The sequence below is a fragment of the Saccostrea echinata genome, unplaced genomic scaffold, assembly GCF_033153115.1.
Source record: "Saccostrea echinata isolate AGI-Se365-2 ecotype Australia unplaced genomic scaffold, CSIRO_AGI_Sech_v1 ptg000030l, whole genome shotgun sequence".
Lineage (NCBI taxonomy): Eukaryota > Metazoa > Mollusca > Bivalvia > Ostreida > Ostreidae > Saccostrea > Saccostrea echinata.
In genome coordinates, this window is record NW_026889779.1 from 25,134,028 (window position 1) to 25,158,595 (window position 24,568).

The 24,568-nt window shown below is 33.7% G+C and overlaps 1 protein-coding gene across 2 annotated transcripts; it reads right to left on the minus strand.

Moving 5' to 3' along the window:
* Positions 1–786: 786 nt before the first annotated feature.
* LOC133197579 (3-oxoacyl-[acyl-carrier-protein] reductase FabG-like) lies at positions 787–16,026 on the minus strand. Of its 2 annotated transcripts, none has more exons than XM_061333682.1 (10): positions 15,944–16,026; positions 8,683–8,787; positions 8,464–8,603; positions 8,294–8,386; positions 6,830–6,968; positions 6,339–6,385; positions 3,307–3,376; positions 3,152–3,188; positions 3,008–3,071; positions 787–1,100 (listed from the first exon to the last, which is right to left on the minus strand). In XM_061333682.1, exons 2-10 carry the CDS (start codon positions 8,717–8,719, stop codon positions 948–950), a joined length of 780 nt encoding a protein of 259 aa, XP_061189666.1. In that variant the 5' UTR covers positions 8,720–8,787; positions 15,944–16,026; the 3' UTR covers positions 787–947. The 2 variants fall into 2 exon arrangements, with proteins under 2 accessions (XP_061189666.1, XP_061189667.1); XM_061333683.1 differs by having other exon boundaries at positions 8,683–8,750; positions 15,944–15,987.
* Between the last annotated feature and the right edge of the window lie 8,542 nt (positions 16,027–24,568).

Below are 24,568 nucleotides of genomic sequence, written 5' to 3' on the forward strand. Positions count from 1 at the left end.
GCCTGGCGTAGTCCTCTACAGAATTCATAATATTTATGAAATTCCGACGGCAGTTGAAGGATCTGGGTTCCCTAAATTTAGGACCTTTTAAAATTAGTGATCTAAGGTCCTCATTATTAACTATATTTATGTCACCAGTAATAACGTGTCCAGCAGGACTATAGTCATAGAGCGAAGAAGAACATGAACACGATGAAGGATGTGTCTATCAAATGCGTCCAGAAATTCGAAGTTTCAATAACTTCCAGATAAAATAAGATTTTTATCAAATTTTCGTATGAAATGCTATAGCAACATATAAGTCAGGAAATTATACAGAAAATTTGAGTAAATATTAACTTCAAATCTGTGTCTAAGCACCTTTAAATGTGCTTCTGAGACTAAAAGATACCAATCTGAGAGGGAATGAGATTGGTTTATTAAAGAGCTCAAGAACTATTGTTTCATTAGCCCACATTGGGATAGTAACAAATGGGGTAAGTACAGACATAAGCAGTAATTAGATCAACATTTAGTTTTGTGACTGGACATTAAATTAATTATTTTGCTGATCCCTAATCATCTTATGTCTCTTGCTTTTGGGCAACACGGCTTCATTTATCAGCTTATTTCATATTCGAACTACATTGATCCTTTATAGTTTTACATTATACTCAGATGAACGTTAAGGCCCGTAGGCCTGTTCTTTAAAGTAAGTAATCTCTTCTTAGAGCACAATGTGTAGGAGTTTCCAAAATGCAGAATAGTAAGCATTAGAAATCAAAAGAGTAAAAAATTAACACTAAATGTGCATACCAGTATATATCTGAGCTGAATCAATCAATTATTGTATACACGAATTTCAATTGTGCAAATTCAGTGCTATAAAAAGAATAGTCTGTGTATTATCTATCATAAGTAGAATTCAGTTGGAGCATTCATGGCATAATATTGTGAAAGCTATGTAACTAATATCGGATAAAACGTCCGCCATCAATTACAATGTCCTGTCCAGTTATATATGATGATTTGTCAGAGGCCAAGAATGAGACAGCATTGGCAACATCTTCCGGCTCACCATTCCGTCCAGAAGGATTTTCTTGTTCAGATGTTGCCATCAACTGAAACAGAATTAAATCTTAACATTCAATTTTCAAATCTCTCTCTCTCTCTCTCTCTCTCTCTCTCTCTCTCTTAGCGGGAGGGGTTTTAATTTCAAGTTTTATCTATATTTTTATAAATGTTATATCTGGCAGCTTTGAACCAATTGCAATAACGCTGTTTTCATACATTCTCCAAATTTGATTAGAGATTTAGATCCTCATTAGGTTAAGAAATTCGTCCCATCACAGTGGATACCGTTTAGAGATTTTTAAGTGGGGGTAAAATTTGGCATTTTGCTTGCTCAAACGTACGCCAATAATCTTGGAGGATTTTATTTTAGTGGGCACATGATTTTATGACTGTAAAAGTAGACTAAGAGGAATACTGAATATTTTCTGCTAACAGAACGAGTGAGAAGAATTGTAGCGTTACCCTTTCCTACCATCCATAGCAATCTCCGACATCAAAATAGATAAACGTCACACATTCGGATTTTTACGCCCCGCCATACAATGGCCGGGGGCATATAATGTTAACCTGTTCCTTCATTCTGTAATTCCTTCAACCCGACATCATTGTCTTTCCGTTCATTATCTTGGTAACATTGCACACATTCACCTCAAATTTACATATGGATTCGTCATAGAAATACGCAGGTTCGAATTTGGTCATGGTCCGATGATTTTTGAAAGAGTTATCCCTGTTGAACTTAGAAACAAAAAATAAAGAAATTTTCAGTTTCCGCTCTCAAACTTTTGTAGGGATGTATGAATGAGGTTGAAATTGCATGTGCAGGTATTTTACAAGAAAATACAGGTCAAAATCGAATTTGGTTGTGGTCCGCTGATTTTTGACAGAATTATCCCTCTTGAACTTAAAAAAATTAGAAATTTGTCAGTTTCCACTAAATTGTGTAGGGATGTATGTATATATGCAGGTATTTTACCAGAAAATAGAGGCCAAGTTTGAATTTTTGGTCTTGGACCGATGATTTTTGACAGAATCATTCCTATTGAACTTAGATATTTTTTTTTTTAAATCACTTTCTGCTTTTTTGCTTTTGTAGGAGACTAGTATTGCTAATTAATGCAATACTCTGAGAATGTTTGTTAATATCTGTATGAAACTTTCGTCTAATATATAATGCATATAGTTGAGGGTAACATTGAAAATTTTCACCCCAAGAAAACATACCACTTTCAACCTTTATCATATTGTACGTTTAGAATTTACTAGATGGAGGTAAATGCAAAATTTACAACATAATAAATTTATGTACATATATCCAATACTAAACATTCTAAAACCTTCTCTATTTCTGAAGACTTGTCTTCTCAAATAGAGTTGCACAGTGTCAATTTGACAACGATTCCTTGTCCGATTCTTGCAGCCAACGTCTTTCTTTTTTCGCTTATTTACAAACTTTATAAACTGTTTCTGTCATTTCATATTTGTGACATACGTTTTTGTGGAAGTGATTTCATGCTCAGAACATTTCATAACAGCCCAGTGTGTCCCCTATGTCAACACGCTGGCCATTTTTCAAGTCAAATTTCAAACCAAACCGAGCATATACAACCTAATTAAAGGAAAAGTAGTTAACTATACCATTTTAAGATTTTTTAATATTTCTATTCCCGAATTTCTCAGTAGTAAATACTAAATTTGTAAATTTTGAAATAATATTTATCGCTTTTTAATTGCTATATTGGGGGTATTGCGCTGCCTTACATCGGGAAATAGGTACATATACATGTATTTCATTTAATGGGGTTTATCTGCTTAATTCTTCTATACATGTCGGCGAATCTATTACATATTGTTAGTTTAATCTATTTCCAAATTTACATTAATTCATGACACCGGGTTCCTACAAAAAAAGCCCGCTTCTCTAAGGAATGTTCGGACAACCCTCATGACTCACCTTATTAAGTAATTCTTCGTCTGTTATATTATGTCTCGCGAGGTTACTTCTTGTTATTCCTGGTCTAAAAATAAAAACTAAAGATTGTATTAAAATATATATAAATGAATTCAAATAGAGCTGTATTATATAAATTTTTTGTACCTCACGCTATTTGCCCGAATTCCAAAGGGTGCTAATTCTGAAAAAGCAATTAGATATGTTATTCATTACACATCTACAGAACATACTAGTAGTGTATACTGTTTTGATTAATTCTTTTATGATGATGAGGGTTTTATAAAGTTCAATATTAATACCAATAGCTAAATTTCTGGTGAATGCATCCATTGCTGCTTTGGACATACAGTAGGAACAATTTCCAGATATCTACCATAAAACATAGAATATAAAATAAACAAGAGGCCCATGGGCCACATTGCTCACCTGAGCATTTTGGCTAGAGAAAAGCAGAGATTAGTTAATTATTGAGAAGTTTAAATATAAAAATCCCCCCTCCCGGGAGTCGTGATTTGAAGAATTTGAATCTACACTAACTGAGGATGCTTCTATACATGTATTTCTTTGACTAATCAATGCTTTAAAAGATTTTTTAAGATTTAGTTTGATCTCCTATTGTGACCCCACCCCTAGCCGTGGAGGGAGGGGGGGGTGTCATGATTTGAAAAAAATCTTTAATTTATGCATACTGAGGATGCTTTCATATAAATTAAGTCTAAACATGGCCTTGCTGTTTTTCAGGAGAACATTTTGAACAATTTTTATTGATATTCCAATGTAAAAAGTTGATCCACTGTTGTGACCCTGTCCTACCCCCGGGGATCACGACTCGAAAAAATTTGAATCTACACTTTCTGAGGATACTTCTATATTAGTAAGACTAATGTGACTTTGCTGTTCTTGAGGAAAAAGTATTATTTTGACCACCCATTGTGGCCCTATCCTTGCCCCGGGGGTCATGATTTGGTCAAACTTGAGTCTACACCACCTGAGGATTCTTCCATATATATTAATATATAAGGACCTAATCGTATGCTTTTAAAAATTGTAATATTATGAAAAATATTATCTACAACCTTGTTTATTAAAATACTGAACATTATAAATGGTGTTGCAAGCATATATATATTTAGCGATGTTAAGAATTGAAATTCAAATACAGCGATATGCATATTTCAATCGGATTTCGGTGTCATACTACTGACGTCATATGCGACAATTCAGTGATAGAGAGATAGGAATATGCACACTATTAACGGAGTTAACAACGACCAATGCAATATAAAAATATGAAAAATGCTGAAAAAATAATTATTTACGTGCTTTTCAATTACTATAGAAATTTGAACTCGTTTTAATTTTAAGTATAATCTTGATTAAAGATAAAAAATATGAGTATACATGAGTGTACATAGCGGCTTCATATCGGTAAGAAAATAAAAAAATGATGCTTATGCACGAAAAGAGTTGCAAAATTACTGCCGGGCTTCTTGAATTTTATTGTAGTCTATGATTATAAGAGAAAAGGTAATAAATAAACATCACCGTTGACCACCTAGACTCTTCTACGAGTATTACATATTCTAATTATCCCCCGGCGCCCTTCTGAAATTGAATTTAATTCAGTCGCTTATTTACAATTTAACTTGAGTAAAATTAATGTTTTGTAATAGATAGGTTTTAAATAAATTTATTTTATTTTACCAAATCTACTCCTATTTGAAAAATTAATCTGCTTTTTCTGTTTGTTAGTTAAACATTTGTATTTGTAATGTTTTGTAATAGAAAAGTTTTTATTCGAGATCGCCATTATTTGCAAAATATGTGCAAATATATTTGAATAAATTGATATTTCATTACAAATAAACAATATTAAAGACTCTACAATGTTGAATGTGTGAATAATAAAGGACAAGTGACAAATCACTTTTTATAAATAACTGTTTATAGGTCCTTTCAGAAATAATCTTAACCGGGTGACTACAACGAAGTGAAATAGTCGGATCTGGCTTTATTTAGACTTATGTAAATAACTGATCGGCCATTGTCGCCTATGACGTATCACGGTCACGTGATCGCTATCTAATTATATCGGATTTTTAATTGAGGGATTTTTATTTGAGTCAAATACTGTTTAATGAACGCGGTATATTCGCACTAAAACACAAATCTGAGAAACTCTTTAAAAACAAAAATCTGATAGACTATGATCATAAGGAATGTAATACGCATTTAATTTCAAGTAATTTAGAAACATAAATAAGTCTTTTAAATTAATATGATAATTTAAGATATTAACATGATCAATGATGGCTTTGCTGATCTTGAGAACAGATTTTTAAGGATTTTGCGTGTAAAACATCAGTCGCCTATTTTGGCCCTATCCTACCCCTGGGGATCATAATTTGAACAAACTTGAATCTACACCATTTAAGGATGCTTCCATATTAATACTTCATGGTTCTGCTTTTCTTAAGAATAAGATTTTTAAAGATTTTCATATATATTCCTACGTAAAAATTTGATCGCCTATTGTGACCCCACCCTACCTGAAGGTGTCTTAAATTTAACAAACTTAAACCTACACCACCCGAGGATATTTTCGTATTCATGACCAATCATGGGCTTGCTTTTCTGGAGGAGAAGATTTTTTTTAAAGATTTTCCCAATATATTTTCATGTAAAACTTTGATCGGCCATTGTAACTCCACCCTACCTCTTAGGGTCATGATTTGATCATGTTTTCATCAAACTTAACACTATAACACTACTAACAGTAACACTATGTAATGAATGTTTCACATAAGTTTCACCTTTTCTATCCTAGTGGTTCTAAAGAGATTTTTAAAGATTTTCTCTTTCTAAAACCACGCTTGCTCATTGTGGCCCAGCTCTAGCCGTGGGTCATGTTCTGAACAAACTATGAAATGAGCTTTCACCTAAGTTTCAACTTTTTCGGGCCAGTGGTTCTTGTGAAGAAGTTTTTTAAAAAAGGTTCCGCCAAATTTTCACAAATTCTGTATTATCTCCCCTTGAAAGAGGAATTGCCTTCATTTTGAACATACAAATTCCCTTTACCCAAGGATGCTTTTGCCTACTTTGGTTAACTTTGGTCCAGTGGTTCCTGGTAGGAAGTCAAAAATGTGAAAAGTGTGCAGACAACAGACAGCACACGACAGACGATAGACTGGCACCGGACACTCCTCGATCAGAAAAGATCACGAGAGCCTTTGACCTAGGTGAACAATAAATTTTACATATATCAAGAAAAAACTTGTTTGTATTAAATTACATGTTTTCTACATTTTTAGGAAATAAAAACCTGTACTACCCAGAAGACAGTGGTTGAAAGTACACTTGAATTGTTGATGATGCAGCCTGAAAGAAAGACGTTTTGAAATTTAACTGAGAAAAATGATTAAATTATTATAGGTCAACAATTTTCAATTGTAAGAGTTCTAGATGATTGGTCTTGAGCTCGGGCTGGGGGATTCCGGATGTAGATGTGTAAGAACACCTTTCAATAATCTTTAAATTAACTGAGACTGGTAGAGACGTGCATATGGGTGAAACCAACAACAACTCTGGGGTACTGATTTCGGCTTTAATCGAACACACTTTCGGAATTCTTGATCTGAGGAGACAGGTCTGATTGGCCTCATTTGTTCGGTGTATGCACACTCCTATCTTGATTGGGAATACATGAAAGACTCAGTCATGTTTTTGCTTGTAAAGAATTCTTAGGTAAATACCTCCCGATCCAATTTTTCACTTTGTTGTGCCAACAACTAACAACAACAACTAAGATTCTCTCACACTTACCCTTCGTCGCCTTCAGATGTGGTATAGCCAGCTGGGTAAGGAAGTATGCCGACTTTATGTTGACGTTCATAATTTCATCAAAGTTTTCTTCTGTTTCTATTGATATATCCATGGACTTTGCCATTCCCGCATTATTTACCTTGTAATAAAAATTAATGCAGTAGTAGGCATGCTTATGAAGCTATCTGGACTGACTAAGATATATCCTTGGACGAACTTACGACACATCTTATTTTTTTAGAGAGGCCAACAAAGTAACACTATCTAAGGAGACTTCCTAATCTTTGTTCCAACATTACGACAACGAGCTTATCTTAAGACATATCTCATGTGATTTAAGAAGCGCTGGTCCCAACAAAACAACATGGGATTGTGGATTTAGGGGGATTTAAGAGGATGTACTCCCCAGGGTTCTCCACATTTGAAAATTTAACCATGGAGGAAGCTGCACGAAAGCAAAATGTGATCGAAAGCAGAAACGAGTGTTAGACTCTCTATTAAGATTCATTAATCAATAATTGATTTCACAAAACTTAATCACTGCAAAACAAAAATTGAAATACCCCCCCCCCTTTTTTTAAAAATAAAATAAATAAAAATAAGACAATAAAAAGAATTATGTGTCTTACTTTACAAAAGTACCAAATGTACCAAAATTAAACCAAAACTGTAGTGTTTTTGAAATAATTTCATATTTTTTTTAAATTTTAATATAATAACCATTGCAACAATGTTCGTCGAATTCTATTCAAAAACCAATATACAGAATTGATCTTAGCTGTTGCATGACAAGTTTTATTTAAATAGGGCCAAAACTAATGAAGGAGTAGTATTTTGAAGAAAGAAGTTTACAGACCACAAAGGAACGAACACCGACATCTTAACATTGCTTGAGCTTTTAACTGTATGTTTTTCTAAACGTTTCTACACTGCATTTTTGCCGATTTTCCTACATTGTTTACTTCTAGATGAAATTAGCGCCAGGCGACGTTTCAACGGGAGGTAACTCTAAAATTTAGACGGTGATTGGCGTTCATGTCCATTTTATCAGAAAGGTAATATCAATATTTAAAAACGGAGCAATAGGATTAAATAAGAAATCGTTACGTTACTGCGCGCTATGTCTTATCTTTAAGTTTTGTATATCTGTAGATTATATCTACGTAAAACTTTGATCACTTATGCTGGCCCCACCCTACCACCAGGGGTCATGATATGAAAAAATTTAAAATGACACTATCTGAGGATGTCTCCATATCAATATGACTAATCAAGGTTTTGCTGTTCTCGAGAAGATGACTTTTTAAGATTTTTTCATAGATATTTTTATGTAACTAATGTGACCCAACCCTACCCCTCGGGGTTATGACTAGAAAAATGTTGAGTCTTCACTATCTCAACATAGTTAAGACACATAACTATAAACTTCGATAGCTCACAAAAACTTATGTAAAAGATAATTACCAGAACATCTAGTTTTCCAAACTGTTTTATTGTTTGATCCACTAATGACCTTCTATAATCTCTGGATGTAATGTCACCCACGGAAAACAGTATCTGTTGATTAAAAAAAATGTTTACTTCTTTAAAAAAATTATAATTTATATTATAAATTTATTCAGTAAATGGCTTACTTTCTCCGGTGATAAACCCTCCTTCAGACATTTTTCCTTTACAGTCTCTAAGTTGACCTCATTTCTTCCCGTCAATGATAAACTTGCTCCGCACCTTGCGAGAAGGACGGCAATGCCCTCCCCAATACCAGAGCTGGCACCTGTAGGGCATAATCATTGAATTTTCTCGCCATGTCTGCTATTTTGACATATATTTTTAATAATTTCAGTTTGTCTTACCGGTGATTAGAAAAACCTTTCCTTTGTGGTCGTCCATCCTACAGATCAACGCGGGAACATCCACTGCTCTGGATAAAACGTGAATACACTAGAAAATTACTCAACCTAAATCACATAAAAAGTAATCGTAAGGATCAAATTGATAAAGTACAACAGAATATATTTTTTTAACACACAAAATAAACATCTGATATTTTTTAATCAAATATTTCGCAGAGCTGCATGTCCAAGGTGTAGGTCATGACCTTTGTTTTCTTTATATTGCAAAAATATTTATCAACGTAGAGAAATATTGAAAAACAAAAATATAACTTTTCTCAGAAACTTGAATTTTTAGGTCACCTGAGTTTACTCAGGTGACCTTTTGCTATCTGTTTTCGTCCGTCGGCGTGCGTCGTTCCTCGTGCATTAACATTTGAACATTTTCAGCTTCTTCTCTGGAACCACTTAACCAGTTTCAACCAAATTTGGCATATAGCATCTATAGATAAAGGGGAGTAAAAATTGTTAAATTCATGACCCCTTCCCCCCTTTGGCCTGACGGGTGGGACTAAAACCAATCAAAATAAATGCAATCTTTAAAAATCTTCTTCTTTACTCCTGAACATCAAGTAGTCAAACTGTTGGCATGATTGTAATAAGCATTGAGCCCTCTAACAAAATTGTGAATGTTATAGCTCCAGAGTTAGGGGTTCTGGTGCTAGGGCGGGGCTCTGTTGAATATATAGTGAAAATGCATTATTTCTTTAAAAATCTTCTCCTCTGCTGATAGGTATTAAGCTAACAAACAATATGCATAGTTATGATGAGTAAAGGTGCTTCTTCTAAATTTTTGAATTTCATGGCCCCAGGGTCAGGGGTTCTTGTGTTAGGGTGGGGCTCTGCTGAATATATAGTGAAAATGCATTACTTCTTTAAAAATCTTCTTCCTTGATCCGGGGTATTAAGACAAACAAACTGAATACATAGTTAGAATGAGTAAGGGTGCCTCTTCCTAAATTGTGAATTTCATGGCCCTGGGTCAGGGGTTCTAGTGTTAGGGCGGGGCTTTAATGATTACATTGTAAAAAATGCAATAATTCTTTGACAATCTTCTCCTTTTCTCCTGGGTATTAAGCCCATGAACTAAGAGTATAGTTATTATGCCTAAGGGTGTCTCTTCCAAAATTGGGAATTTTATGTCCCCTGGGTCAAGGTTCTAGTGTAAGGGCAGGGCTCAGGGCAAAGTTAATACATGATACTCAGGTGACCTATAAGGCCCGTGGGCCTCTTGTAAGTGTGTGTAGTCATAAACGTATAAAATACGCTGGTTGGTATAGATTTTTTCATGGCTTCAAATCGATAAAAATAAAATCTCATTGGTAATCTTTACTTGTTTTCCACATATTTAGGAAAGAGTGCAATTTATTTCTTTGCAAAATGCTAACAGTCTTTGATATTGCTGTGGGACGTTGAAATCGTTTAAGAAATATTTGCATAACACTCCATCATAACATTTTCGTTACATTATACAAATATATCATTACACATTCATGTATATATATATCTAATTCCTTTTGTCGTTTTAATCAGTTTCCATTTATCTGCTCGATTGATTTTAATCGTCTCCTTGTCTCCCGTAGTATTCCAGCCTAAAGGACAGACCGCATCTTCTCGGGCCTTTATGGCAAGCGCGGAAAAACACTTTAGCCGTTTTTCTGCTTTTGGAAAGGCCCGAGAAGTTGCGATCGTCGAAGAACTTGTCACATCTCTTAAAAAATAGCTATTTAAAGAAAACATATTCTCAACAACCATATTCATTAAAACCTGAATACATTGAACGTTGATCTAAGGATATTTTAAGCGATATTGAGAGTCAATATCGGATTTCGATGCCATACTGTTGTGACGTCATAGGCAAAAATACACTGATGATAATTGGCACACTGTTAACGGAAATGCAGCATTTAATTACGAAAAAGGATGAAAAAAATAATCCCTAACATGCTTTTTATTACTATAGAAATATTAACTAGTTCTAAGGTATAATCATTGATTAAAAGACAGTTCTGGAAATAATATTAAACAAGAAAATGCTTTCTTTGGTTGTAGTGCGGGAATAAATGTCGAAGCTATTGCCGGAAAATACATAAACCGCGTCAGCGCGTTATGTAAATTTTTCTGCAATAACTGCGATTCTTGTAGTTCTCGTACTAACGAACAAAGAGAGACATTTTATTGTTTATATTTATACCTGTTTAAAAAAAATCAATTTAAAGTAAAATTAAATATGTTTAATATTGTAATATTGATGTTCTTATCATTGTATGCATAAGTGATGGAAGAGCCATTGCTCAAGAAATCTATGCTGATGACTTGCTTAGTGTCGTTTACTGACTGATAAACGCAAATGGTTTTCATAAGAAATAAAGAAATAATATTCAGTGGATGTAATTGTTAACCGGACTACGGTATTAAAATATGTTAAGGTCAAGTTTAGACTGAACTTTTGATGCTAGATCCATTACGATATCATAATTGATTCAATTTTTTTTTTTCCCGTACTTTATGATTGTAATAGAATATTACTACGTAGAAAATGAAGCATTTTCAGGGAATTCAATTTGAAATCATGTCAAAAGTAACCCCTATACCTACTTTCAATTTAATATCATTTTAAAGTAGAGGTCAAGAAGATACGGAAAACCGTTTTCTGAGAGACTGTGGGCAATTTTGTTCTGGGATGAAAAAGAAAACTCCGAAATGAATACCTGACTTTCTTCATTTTTCATTCAAAATAATAGTTTAAATTTGTTTTTTCGTTGAATTTACCAAAAATTTATGTCCTGATACACCTTATTTTTTCAAGCTATATTATTAAAAGAACTCGTTTCTCAAAGAAAAATATGTAGGTACCTTTCATTTACTAGATCTTGACCTTAATACGTGTGATCAGATGACATATTACATTGTATAATACATTGGTGACAAATGACCGCTCAACCCTCGGATAAATGAGAGATTGCTTGTTTATTACACTGAGACCATACCATGGTATATGAGAAATATAAACATATTTACATATGTACGAAATACAAAGTCAAGTAATGCAGATAAGTATAATAATAGAATATAACTGACACAGATCAATACTGTATTTTATGTTAACAAATAAAGACAGGTTTTCTTATACATCAACACTAATAAATTTTTAAGTACTGGAGATGAAATCCCGCGAAAGCGGGGAAGTTGACTTTTTTCAATGGTGATTTTAACGATAATCATTTTAGCAGTTTCTACCGACAATTAATGGCAATTTGAAAGAAAGAAATACTTCAACTGATCAATGTTCGACATTCAGGGTCATCGTGCATTATTGTGGGAGCATTAGTCGACTCACTTTCCCCCCTTTTTTGTTAAATTTTGCGTTTCATATCTTATACATGTTACAAAGATTTCGTTTCATACCTTATGCATAGGCCTAATATCTAAATAGGAATAAGTATTTCGGTAAATATTGTATTTAGAAAATTCCAATTTTTGAGTAACAGCATTAACATTAGTAAAATGTGAAATCTTAGAATGGAAGAATGTGCATATCTTCATTAATAAGTATAGATTTACATGATTTTAATATTTCCTTTTAAGTTTTAAGTAATTAAAACACTCCATTACATAGTGGAATTCATACCCAAAGAGTTTTTATCACATAAAGAATGTAAATCCTTAAATATTTGATTGTCTATATTAAGCCATATGCATCTACCTGTTTCGATTGGAAGTTTAAATTTAGTAAAAAATAATTCCTAAATCTTTTTGGGTGATTACTCAAATATATTTCTCGTCCAAAACTGTTCTTAAAGTACTGTATGATTTAAGCATTTAGATGAGTTTTCAACAACCGCAAAACCATTCTTGCAAAAATGATTTAACAATGTTTCTTTAACAATAGATTATAACCATAGAATGATACAAAAACTGAATCATCATATGTTTGTCCACAGGAGTTCAGAATAGAGTCTCTAACATGCCAGTATTTCAGAACCCATAATCTGAGTTATGAGAATATCAACTCGGAAAAGAAAAACAATAAAGACAAAGATATTAGATCTACCTTACCTTTTCTATCATTTATAATTAATTTCCAAAGATTTTTTTTTTCATATCAGACTTGCATTAACGCGTGATAAGTCTACTGGGCGTCAGAGTGAAGTAATCTGATAAGCATATCAGTAAGACATCCTTAGATAAAATGGAGAAGTCTCAGTAATAAATCTTAAGGTTTAATGTATTTGATGACAACATCAAACACGTTAGTGGAGATACGGGTTAAAATGGCCCTCTAATTGCATCAAAGCTTACATCTTGATTAACCTATTTTTGGTGTTATTTTTGCTTGATCGTCTTTAGTGGAGTATTTATAAATGTTCAACATGTAAGCTTCTTTTTCATTTCATCTTTAAAGAGAGCTAATATTTTGAAAGAAAATTTCATGAAATTTAAAAATTCATTATTCCAAACAATTTTTTTTTCAGACTGAATGTGTAGAACTTAAAGCAAACATGTATGACAAAAATATTTAAAGTATTTTTAAATGTACAATGTTAATTTCGACCATTCTACTATAGTCCCTTTCTATAACCTAGATACTTCCCTATATGCACTCTCTAGTATTGGAGGTTTTTATATTCCGATAAGGCAAGTTGCTGCTGTAGCGTCAAACGTCAAGGATATTATGTAAAATCATTAAAAATGGAATGTTTTGATGGAATGAGAAAAAAAACTAATTGAGTTTCTTAAAAAGTGTGCTCAACCAACTTTTGGAAACACACCCGAACTTATACGGAGAGCAAAGGGCGCAAAGGAATTATGGTTAGATCTAGATAACGACGTAGACTGCGGTGATTCGGAAGTTCTAAAGGAAAAAAAATAATCACACCGCTTGGTGAAAAAATTGCCAGTACCGTCAAAGCTAACGGAAAGCTGGGTCTCGAACTGCAATTAAAACATGATTATGACGTGAACCTTTTGTTTGTATTGTCCATTCTATAGCTTAATGTTGAGTCAACTCCCAAAACAATCCTTTAAGTCACCTGTAAGTGTCCATTCTTTTGGAAAACTGCCCATTCTTTTAAGAATGGACAGCTTTTTCAAAAAGAATGGACAATGAAAACAAACAAAATGGAGAGTTACAGGTAAACTTAGGAATGTACCCAAGAGGGAAACCAAAAAAAAAAAAAAAAAAAAAATGCAAAACATTCGATTTAATTTACATGTAAATATCAAATAAAAACCGCTGAGATTTAAGTTAATCTAGAGCACGGTGTTGAAATTGAAACATTTCCAAATTTGATTTGAAATACATTTTCAAAATTGTATAATATAATTATGATAATTATTCTTGATATATGTAAATTTGTAACATTTTCTAATGCACAATATTTGTATATCCACTTGCTTGTCAGGTAAAAATGTGTTCAATAAAGGTACGTTTCATTGCCGTAGGAACCGGGGTAGGGGGGAGCACAGGGGGCCAATTATTTTGCCGATGTATAGATTATTATAGAAAACATATCTACTTTATGCTTATGCCCCCTCAATAAAAACGTCTGATAACCTTTTTTATTTAATGTCAATGAATTTTTGGTAGTTGATAGTGCCCCCAACTGAAAATGTATGGCTATGCCCCTCCCCCCAAACTGAAATTGCTTCCTATAGGCCTGCGTGTGCATGAACATATTATTGTACATTTAATAAGAAATGTTTGAGAATAAAGTACCAGGTGTCCAGATACTTTTTCACTGCATTTTGCATCATTTTGCAGCATTATTGTACAAAATTGTGGATATAACAGTAAAAATGCACACCGGTAAAATTGCTCCAACTTTAAAAGCTTGTGAATGGATTAAACCACGTAGCAGAAATCTTTCACCAAAAAAGGCACATGGCTTTCAACAAAAAGAAAAAAAAAGACGGGGAGAAACAATCGAAGTTCATAAAGTGTCACGAGAAATATCTAGACCTAACCTTACCATCTATTCAAGTTTTTAAAGAAAAACTTTAAAAAATAAAATGAATGGCTGGATGGCTAAACAATTTCTTAACTTTTGAAACATAACCCCCAGGTGCAAAAGCAATACCCGAACCCGAAGGTTGATCTTTTTTCAGAGGAATGTAAACAACAATTTATGCAATATTTTGAGTCTCTTCAGGTTTCATCAAAAGCGTGTGAAATTATACATGAAATGACTAAAGGTCACCACATCAACCCAATCTGGAGAGAAGCCAGGTATGGGCGACTTACTGCCTCAGACTTTGGTAAAATTGTACGGAGAAAACCGGAAACTACCTGACAATTTACTAAAGTATATTCTTGGATACTGTATATCTTTTTCAAACAAGGCAGTTGAAAGGAGAAGAGAGCATGAAAAAGTTGACATTGACTGCTACCTGCTCAAGTTGAGGGAGATACACCCACCACGTACAAGGAGAAATGGCTATCGTTTTTCATACAGTACCTCTTAATCTAGTACATTGTAACAAATTTTAAATAAGGCCAAAGCTCCTTGCAATGATACAAGTACATGACGCATTTAAAAACTCTATTTTTAACAATAAACATGAACTTGTAGTTTTCTGAATCTATTTAAAGGTCGAATTTTAAAAAAAAGAAGATCTTTTGCAGTGCAAATAAATGAAGTCGTTCTTTTTCATCATTGCTATGATCTTAACACTTGATTTCTTGGTTGATTATGACATACCGAAGTATAAATAACGTAAAGATGTACATTATTTTTTTTTATTAATTAATCAATATAATTATGTACAAGTTTTCCTCCACATAGGCCGTATGTTGCATAATTGCTTTCAAACAATCAAACAATGACGTATATATAGATTGCATGAGATTACACACAACAAACACTATTTTAGACATCTTGTCTTGAAGTGTCATTGGAATTACACCTTATTCCAAAGTGTATTTAGCGCCAAATTTCCAGAGATTATCCGAGAGTTACCTCAAAAATTTATTCTGAGCATATGTTTCGTTATTACAGCAAGTAATGGGAAATCTCAAATACTCATGGATCCCTTTCGAAGTGGGGACCACTTTCATAATGCAGACCTGTTTACCTATGTTATATTGTCTCTCAGTATTTTTTATTAGATTTGGCATTTGCCAATAAGATCTCTCTTTCCATAGATTAGAGATATATTACTAAAGAACAACTACATTTCTTATTACCAAATCATGGTTAAACAACAAAGAAAAACATCATACCTTGCTTTCTTTTTTTAAACCAACGCTTTTTGGCAACCCGACACCACTGAAGTATTTGAAATCTTTCCCTTTTTCAGCGATTAAAAAGCGTCAAACTGAGACATATCACAACAAAAACTTACTGCTAAAATCGAAACAAACGAATTGTCGATTTCCGTATTTTCATACATGTAATAGCAAAACGTAAGACATATTCTGGACTCAAAATCAGTACAAAATACGGCGAAATCGTAAGAGTAAACAGGTCTGATAATGTTAAGTCCCCGAGGGCTGAGTTTGCCTCAGTATCAATATTCTAGATGAGCTCGAGAGGTCGTTTCAAAGCAGAAAGTTAAAAAAGAGATCAATTAATTGAACCTATTTAATGGTCAATGTATTTATGTATTTTGAGATTAGGTGCAAAAAAAGTTAATGGCGTTGGTACTTTGGGACGAACAGATTCAATGCAACAGCTATATTGGCCGATCTGGGGGTGGAAGGGGAGGAACCCTCGCTTTTTTCCGCTGAGTGGAGAGGAGGGGGATAGGAGGAAAAAACTTTCCTGGAATAGTCGTTTTGAATGAAAAGGTCGTTCAAAACAGCTTGATAGGTCACAGTCTCTGCTCATATTTCACTTGCTTTTCATTTACATTTACTATTCCTCCCTTACACGGTTTTTTATGTTAAATTCTTCACAATTTGTCTATGTTTTTCTTGGAAATATTGCAAATCCATTCAAAATTAAAGCTACAGCAGTTTTTGGAATGTGTCTGTTTTTTATTCGGACTGTAGGGTACCTTTTTCAAAGAAGGAACGTAAAACAAGGATTTTATTTACAACGGCCTAAGATGACCTTTTCTCCTGTATGTGTGAACTGAGTGTGTGTTTCTGTGTTTCGAGGGGGAGGGGGGGGGGGCACCTGTTCTTTTCACATCAGTTGATGGTCTCTTATTGTGCTCCTTTAATAGCCGAACTGTTCTTATAACCCCTTTCAAGCAGAATTTCTTCAAATGCTTCTAAATCACAAGAAGAAAATACTTGCTGTGGTATTCAACTCCATATCCAGATATATCGACGACATTTTGTCTATTAAGAGCCATTCTCTGTAACTACTTGAACTTTTATATAGAAGATGTGGCACGCATAGTCTCAGAATTTCTCCAAACTCTCTATGATAAAAGTCTTTGATATCGTAAACTCAAATCAGGCAGAAATTGGTTGCTACGTGACATGGTTACCATGGCAACATGTCCTAAAGTGTGAAAAATGGCATTTTTCAACATGTTCAGAGTCCCACAGTTAACGTTTGCAGCAAAGCAAACAAGTGGTAATGATTGTTTCTGAAAGTTGAAGGCCTGATGTCTTAAATGCATGATAAACATGTTTGGTAAATCAACTATTACATACGTTACTACGGAAACAAAGTATAAAAAAAGTAATAATTTTGCTCATTTAATTTCATAACATCATACACTTAAGAATAAAAAAAAATTATAGGTTAAAATACAAGCAAATAATAGACAAAAGATCCTTGTAACATATACCATGGAAGAAATATGATATTTCTTATAGGTTGGCAATGGTTGCCATGGTTTTAATACCAAGAAGGGATTTTAAATTTACTCTCTTAGTGATTAAATCTAATCCTATCTTTTTAAAAAGCATATTTCTATATAACTTATGATCAATTTTTAAAGATGTTCATGTGACCCTAATTCTCACATTTCAAAAAATGCAAATTCAATTCTTTAAATAGAGCGTTGCTATGGAAATAAGCCGAAAAAAATATGCATATAAATCTGAAAAATATTCTGTTTCCTTGGATACGTACCCTTGTATGTAGATTCCCAAAACTTTTATGATTGGTAATTATGAAGAACTAACCTGACTTTCAATTTTGACTGCCACCCAATCTCTAACTGGATGCAAAAAGCTGGCACATAGGGTTTAATATTGATATAAAATTAACAAAATCGAACATTTTCCCTTCTTGGTTACCATAACAACAGTGTTGTATTTTTCAACAAACGTTATCAATATCTGATATTCAACTTTAGTTTTACCAGATAAGTACTATTCAAGGTGAGTCAAATAATATGTTTCTTGAATAAAAGGTAAGTAAATTCCTAAGGCAGCAAAAAAATTCACTTAAAACAACTGATACATTGTTTCCATGGTTACACCGCAAAGTAACAATTAATCTCAATTTTTCTTATGTTGTCGGTGTTGCAAGGTCCTAAGGATATGTATGTGCCAGTCATGAAATTTATTGTTTTTCCTGAAGATAGTAGCATTAACCCAATCTTAGCAACACATTTTGGATGGTAACACTGTGTTACCATGGCAACCATGAAAGTTATTTTTAGATTAATATTGCCAATACCTAATTACTTAAGGTCAAATATTTTTATTGTTTTTTCTTAGGTTGTTGATTGAGTTTGATCATTTAACACCTATCATTAGTGAATATTGAGCGTTTTTCTGCATTTTTCGGCATCTAAAATGTATTCCAAATGTACCCATGGTTACCACTTACTTAGAGATAAATTCTAAATAGTTTCTTTATAGCATAAGTGGCAACAAGGTTTCAGGTTTTGGGGAGAATGGTTTGTCTGTTATTCTAATTCTTTATTAAGGCTTAATAAAGATTCAAAGTAGCTGAAAATCTCAATTTTTTCAACTTTTCTGGCTGTTACCATGGCAACTAAGACACATAGCAATGAAATTTTATTTGATATATGTTTCTGGTGTCAAGTTGTAATAATGGGCAAAGTTTCATCAAAATCCGTGACCATGCGTGGCAAAGTTTAAGTGGTTACAGAGAATCGATATTAACAAATATCAATTCCATTCATATGTCGACTCGATATATCCGAATTCGAAATAAAAGACACCACAGCGCCTGGCACCTCTGTTTTATATTTGGATGTTTTACTGACTATAGACGATATGGACCAACTAACAAGTAAATTGCATCACAAACGAGATGACACAACTTTTGCATCATCAACATTATTTATGAAGTAATATTCCACTTTCACCTACATATGGAGTATATGTGTCCCAACTTATTCGATACCCAAGAGCATGCACTGAGTACGATCAAGGCTGGCTTAAACCATGACAGGCTTCTGTATGAATTTTAAAGGCGGATTCCGCCTGGAATATGGCTGGAATCTAGCAGGAATTGGCAAATCCCGGTGTAGCATAATATTTTGATACCACGATATATTGAACCCGGGTTCAATATATCGCATAATATTTTGAACCCGGGTTCAATTTTTCGCTGCGATATAATGAACCCCCTTATAAAATATTGAACCCTTTGAGTTCATCATATTATGGTTATAATATATTGAATCCATACCCTTTTAATTTAAGAGGGAGGGGGCTCAAGATATTATGATCATAAAATATCAAGTCCCCCTACCCTTTTATTTTAAGAGGGAGGGGGTTCAAGATATTATGACCATAGAATATTGAGTCCCCCTACCCTTTTAATTTAGGAGGGAGGGGGTTCAAGATATAATGACCATAAAATATTGAGTCCCCAACCCTTTTAATTTAAAAGAGGGGTTGGGGGTTCAAGATATTATGATCATAAAATATTGAGTCCCCCTACCCCTTTAATTTAGGAAGGAGGGGGTTCAAGGTATTATGACCATAAAATATCGAGTCCCCCTACCCTTTTATTTTAAGAGGGAGGGGGTTCAAGATATTATGACCATAAATTATCAAGTCCCCCTACCCTTTTATTTTAAGAGAGAGGGGGTTCAAGATATTATGACCATAAAATATTGAGTTCCCCTACCCTTTTAATTTAAAAGTGGGGGGTCAAGATATTATGACCATAAAATATTGAGTCCCCCTACTCTTTTTATTTAGGATGGAGGGGGTTCAAGATATTATGACCATAAAATATCGATTGCCCCTTCCCTTTTAATTTCAAAGTGTGGGGGTTCAAGATATTATGACCATAAAATATTGAGTCCCCTACCCTTTTAATTTAAGAGGGAGGAGGTTCAAGATATTATGACCATAAAATATCGAGTCCCCCTACCCTTTTATTTTAAGAGGGAGGGGGTTCATGATATTATGACCATAAAATATTGAGTCCCCCTACCCTTTTAATTTAAGAGGGAGGGGGTTCAAGATATTATGACCATAAAATATTGAGTGCCCCTTCCCTTTTAATCTAAGACGGAGGGGGGTTCAAGATATTATGACCATAAAATATTGAGTGCCCCTTCCCTTTTAATTTAAGACTGAGGGGGGTTCAAAATATTATGACCATAAAATATTGAGTGCCCCTACCCTTTTAATTTAAGAGGGAGGGGGTTCAAGATATTATGATCATAAAATATTGAGTCCCCCAACCCTTTTAATTTAATTGGTAGTGGGTTCAAGATATTATGACCATAAAATATTGAGTTCCCTACTCCTTAAATTTAAAGTGGGAGGGGGTTAAAGATATTGTGGTTACTTTTCAAAATTCACAACGAAGTTGGGGGGGTTCAAAATATTAGGTTGACAAAATATTAACCCCCATCACACACAGGTGGTAAGAAAAGTTGGAGGTTTCAAAATATCATGCTTGTTAAACGCAGGAGGGGGGTTAATATTATTATGAACATAAAATATTGATTCCCATACATTTTTAATTTAAGAGGAGGGTTCAACGTACTATGGAAGCAAAATATTGACAGCAAGGGGAGGGGAGTCAAAATGTTATGCTTGTTAAACACAGGAGGGGATTCAAGACATTATGACCATAAAATATTGATTCCTCTACCTTTTTAAATTTAAAGGGGGGGTCAAGATATTTATGTGGCAAAATATTAACCCCCACAATTTTTATTTAATTTAGGGAGAACAAGTGGTGTCCCCATGTAGTCTTCTTCAGTTGAAAGAGGGGGTCAAAATATTTTGACCATAAAATATTGATTCCCCAAAAATTCTAATTTAAGAGTGGGGTTCAAAATATCATAGTTGCAAAGTACTGTCCCCCATTACATTTTAGTGGTGAGGAAGAGGGAGTTTTAAAGTATTAATTATAGGGCCAAAATAAAAAATAGGTTTGACATTTCGTGAATTAAATATACCATGACTAAAGAGTGTTAAGATGGTATTTACAAATGTGTCTTCTAAATTAACTTACGTAGTAAGCATGACAAAGCTTGCCTCATGAGCAGACGAGGGGCCCAATTTGTGTATGCATATCAATAAATTTCACTCCATTTCATTCGTTTCGATCTAAAAAAAAAACACTTCATGTATGATTCTAGCTATTTTTACTATATAGGACCATAGGATTTGTAAATAAATCTTTGTATAATTATTTCATCTCGATGAATATAAATCGGATGTCGTTTCTTCATTCCTTTTATTTATGGGGTAAACTTCGTGACTATAACATTAGATATATGAAACTTTTATCATTTTAGATATGGTTTGGTTGAATTAAATATTGTTTATACAGGTACTCTCTTTTCAAATAGTGTTGAAATCTTTAAAGTTGGCTTATGGTACGGCTTCCTGAGACGTCCAGTGTATTTTTCTTTTCTTTAGTTGGGCCCTTGAAAATAGGTTGTTTCTTTGCTTTAAAATACCTTTAAAAATTGCTGGGTCGACAACATTTGGACACCTGCCTGGTGGAGGGCTCCTAATTTAGACTTTTTCTCGGCACTTATGGCTATTGATCATAAAGCATCAGTAAGGGATCTTTATCGTGCCAACATCTACATGTATACTGTGACACTGCATGGCCCTACGTTTTTTACGGTCTCATTTGACTGACTAGTTTCCACGCCCAACGTCGGGACCTGTGACTTAGAATAAGCTCCTGAATTACGTCGCGACTTCAAAGCGAATCACTAGAATTACTTCGCCACGCATGGCCCTTGACATTTTATCTGTGTAAGCACTCGAAGATGATAGTAGGTTTGAAAACAAATATACTCGGATGGCCGATGGTTGAGTATTTGCGAATCTTGTCTTTTTGTAAAAATTCAATTTCAATAAATTTACGCTGGCCTGAGATATTTCACAAGTTCAAATGAATATTTGTGAATTAATTTACCATACATGTTGCTTTTAAATTTCATTTGTATGATACTCGGGTTAAATATCGGTTTCTTTTGTTCTTTCTTATTTATAGAGATATTATTCAATTTTCAGAATGCATTTTCAAAACTGCTGTCAGAAAAAAAAATAATTTACCTACCTACCTACTCAACTTGAAATTTTAGGGTCGGGTTAGGGGAAACAAAGATATTTTTAATGATGGCCTGGTATTATGCTTGTTCAGAAAGGGAGAAGGTTCAAGATATCATGACCATAGAATATTGATGGCCCTCTGGATTTTTGTCTTTTGGGGTTCAGCAGAATAGTGTTTGTTAAATATTCACCCTGTAAGAGTTCTCAAAATCTGGGAATAAAATAATATGGCTGTTAAAAACAACCTCACCCTAAAGGTTAATTGTGGGGTTGGGGAATATTGATTGAACAGTAAAGAGAAGGGGTTCAAGATATTATCATAAAATATTGAGGACCCTATTTTATGTGTGTGTTTTTTTTTTTTTTTTTTTTTTTTTTTTTTTTTTTTTTTTTTTTTCATGGGGAGAACATGTCATAATTTCAAGTCATTATGATTGCAAAAATATTGAATTTCTGTTACACTTTTGAGGAGCTGGGTTTTAAATATCATGGCTGTTAAATATTGACCCCACTTAAAGGTTCATGGAAACTGTTTTCAAGATACAATGGCTTCAAAATATTGATCTTCCCTCTTACACTTTAATTTTTCATTAGGTGGGTGGGGGTTCAAGATTTTGTCATTTCAGAATTCTGACACCCCCTCCCCTTTTTTTACTTCAGTGGTCAAAAAGAGGGGCTCAAAATAATATGGCTGGTAAATATTGTACGCCAATTAGACTTCCTTAGATACTCATTTTTGTTTAATGTTGCTCACTCTCTTCATAAAACACCAAATATTCCAGTTACACTCTACGGAATGAACTATTGAATCTAGTCCTTTGTGTTGACTGGCCATTCTTGTCTGTCTGGTGGACTACTGAGGAAATTAACCAGATCTGTGTATACTGAAGATGACGTTGTAAATGATTGCATTTGCTTTGATTAGCTCGATTTTAACACCAGAATGATGTATGTAAGCTAAACACCCCTAAAACTGGGCTACCCAATTTTTTACACTCTCTAAACAATGTATTGAATAATATAGAAACCATCAAGGGGAAACAATAGACAGTTGGTATTGTTGACCTCCAATGACACCTCCTTGTGTACACACAATACACAGGTGCTATATCCCTGTTACCTCCTCAATGGAGAGATACTACATGGCTCCTTGAATTTTCTTTTTTCAAATTGTAAATTATAGTACAAAAAAAATTAAATTAAAAAAATAAATAAATACCTAATGGGATGGGATAAAAGAAAAAGAAATAAATACCTCATAATTGTTTTTCCATCAGACATATCAAGTTATTTTAGTTATTTGATGTAGAATATTTGGGGTTTGATGGTAAAAGACAATTATATTTTATTTCCTGGCGACAATTTCAGACTTCAATATTTTGATTAAAATATTTTACTCTCACTTCTTTAGGTATATTGCACAGATATTAATTAAAAAAAAAAATACAATTTTAATACAGAGATACCCAACCCTTGAGATCTAACAATTAAATCAAAGTGAGTGTGTGGGAGACGGGTGTTAAATACTTTCACTTCCTTTTCCGTAGTAGTCTTTAAATGGAGGTTCAATACTTCACAGCCACAATATTTTCAACCCCTTATAAAATGTTGTTGGGTTGAACATTTCACTGCCATAATATCTTGAACCCCCTCTTACCATTCAAAAATTATTTTAGGTCAATAATTTTTAAACACCCTCCTATACACATATATGTCTAATAGGGGGTACAACATTTTACAGCCATAAATCCTATCTTAAACCTCCACCCCAACCTACCAAAAAAAAATTAAAATTAGAGATACAACATTTCAACGCCATAATCTCAGGATCCCCTATGCTTTAAACAGAGAATGTCTGTAATGGGGTTCAAAATATTATGGCCATAATGCTATAATATAATGAACCCTGGGTTCAAAATATTATGCAAACAAGGCCATAATATATTGAACCCGGGGTTCAAAATATTATGGCCTTATGACTATAATATATTGAACCCCGGGTTCAAAATATTATGGTCATAATATTTTGAACCCCGGGATCAATATTTTATGGGGGGGGGTCAATATTTCGCAGCGATATTTTGAACCCCGGTTCAAAATATCGCGGGGTTCAATATATTATATGACACCGGGCGTACTTGAGGCGGAGACGGAGTTTTTGAAAAGTTATGCCTGAGTAGAAGAGGCGTCTTCCAGGCGTCATTTTTACTTTCTGGGCTTCAATTGGCAAGTTCAGATTTTCCTGGCGTAAAATGGCAGGAAAATGGAAACAAAAATTACGCCTGGAACTTTCAGGAGGAGGAAAAGCGTCTGATTGATCAATTTAATTATCAATTAAGAGTCATTTCAGATAGGAGGTTAAGTTTGAATTTGATCAGGAAGGAGAGAGTTTAGTGTGAGTGAAATAGGGAATACAGATATATCAATGTT

Coding starts and splice junctions, on each gene's coding strand:
- LOC133197579 (XM_061333682.1), bottom strand. CDS start 8,719: ATGGACGACCACAAAGGAAAGGTTTTTCTAATCACCG. Junction 8,387..8,463: donor AGGGTTTATCACCGGAGAAA/GTAAGCCATTTA, acceptor TTTAATCAACAG/ATACTGTTTTCCGTGGGTGA. Junction 1,101..3,007: donor ACGAAGAATTACTTAATAAG/GTGAGTCATGAG, acceptor ATTCTGTTTCAG/TTGATGGCAACATCTGAACA.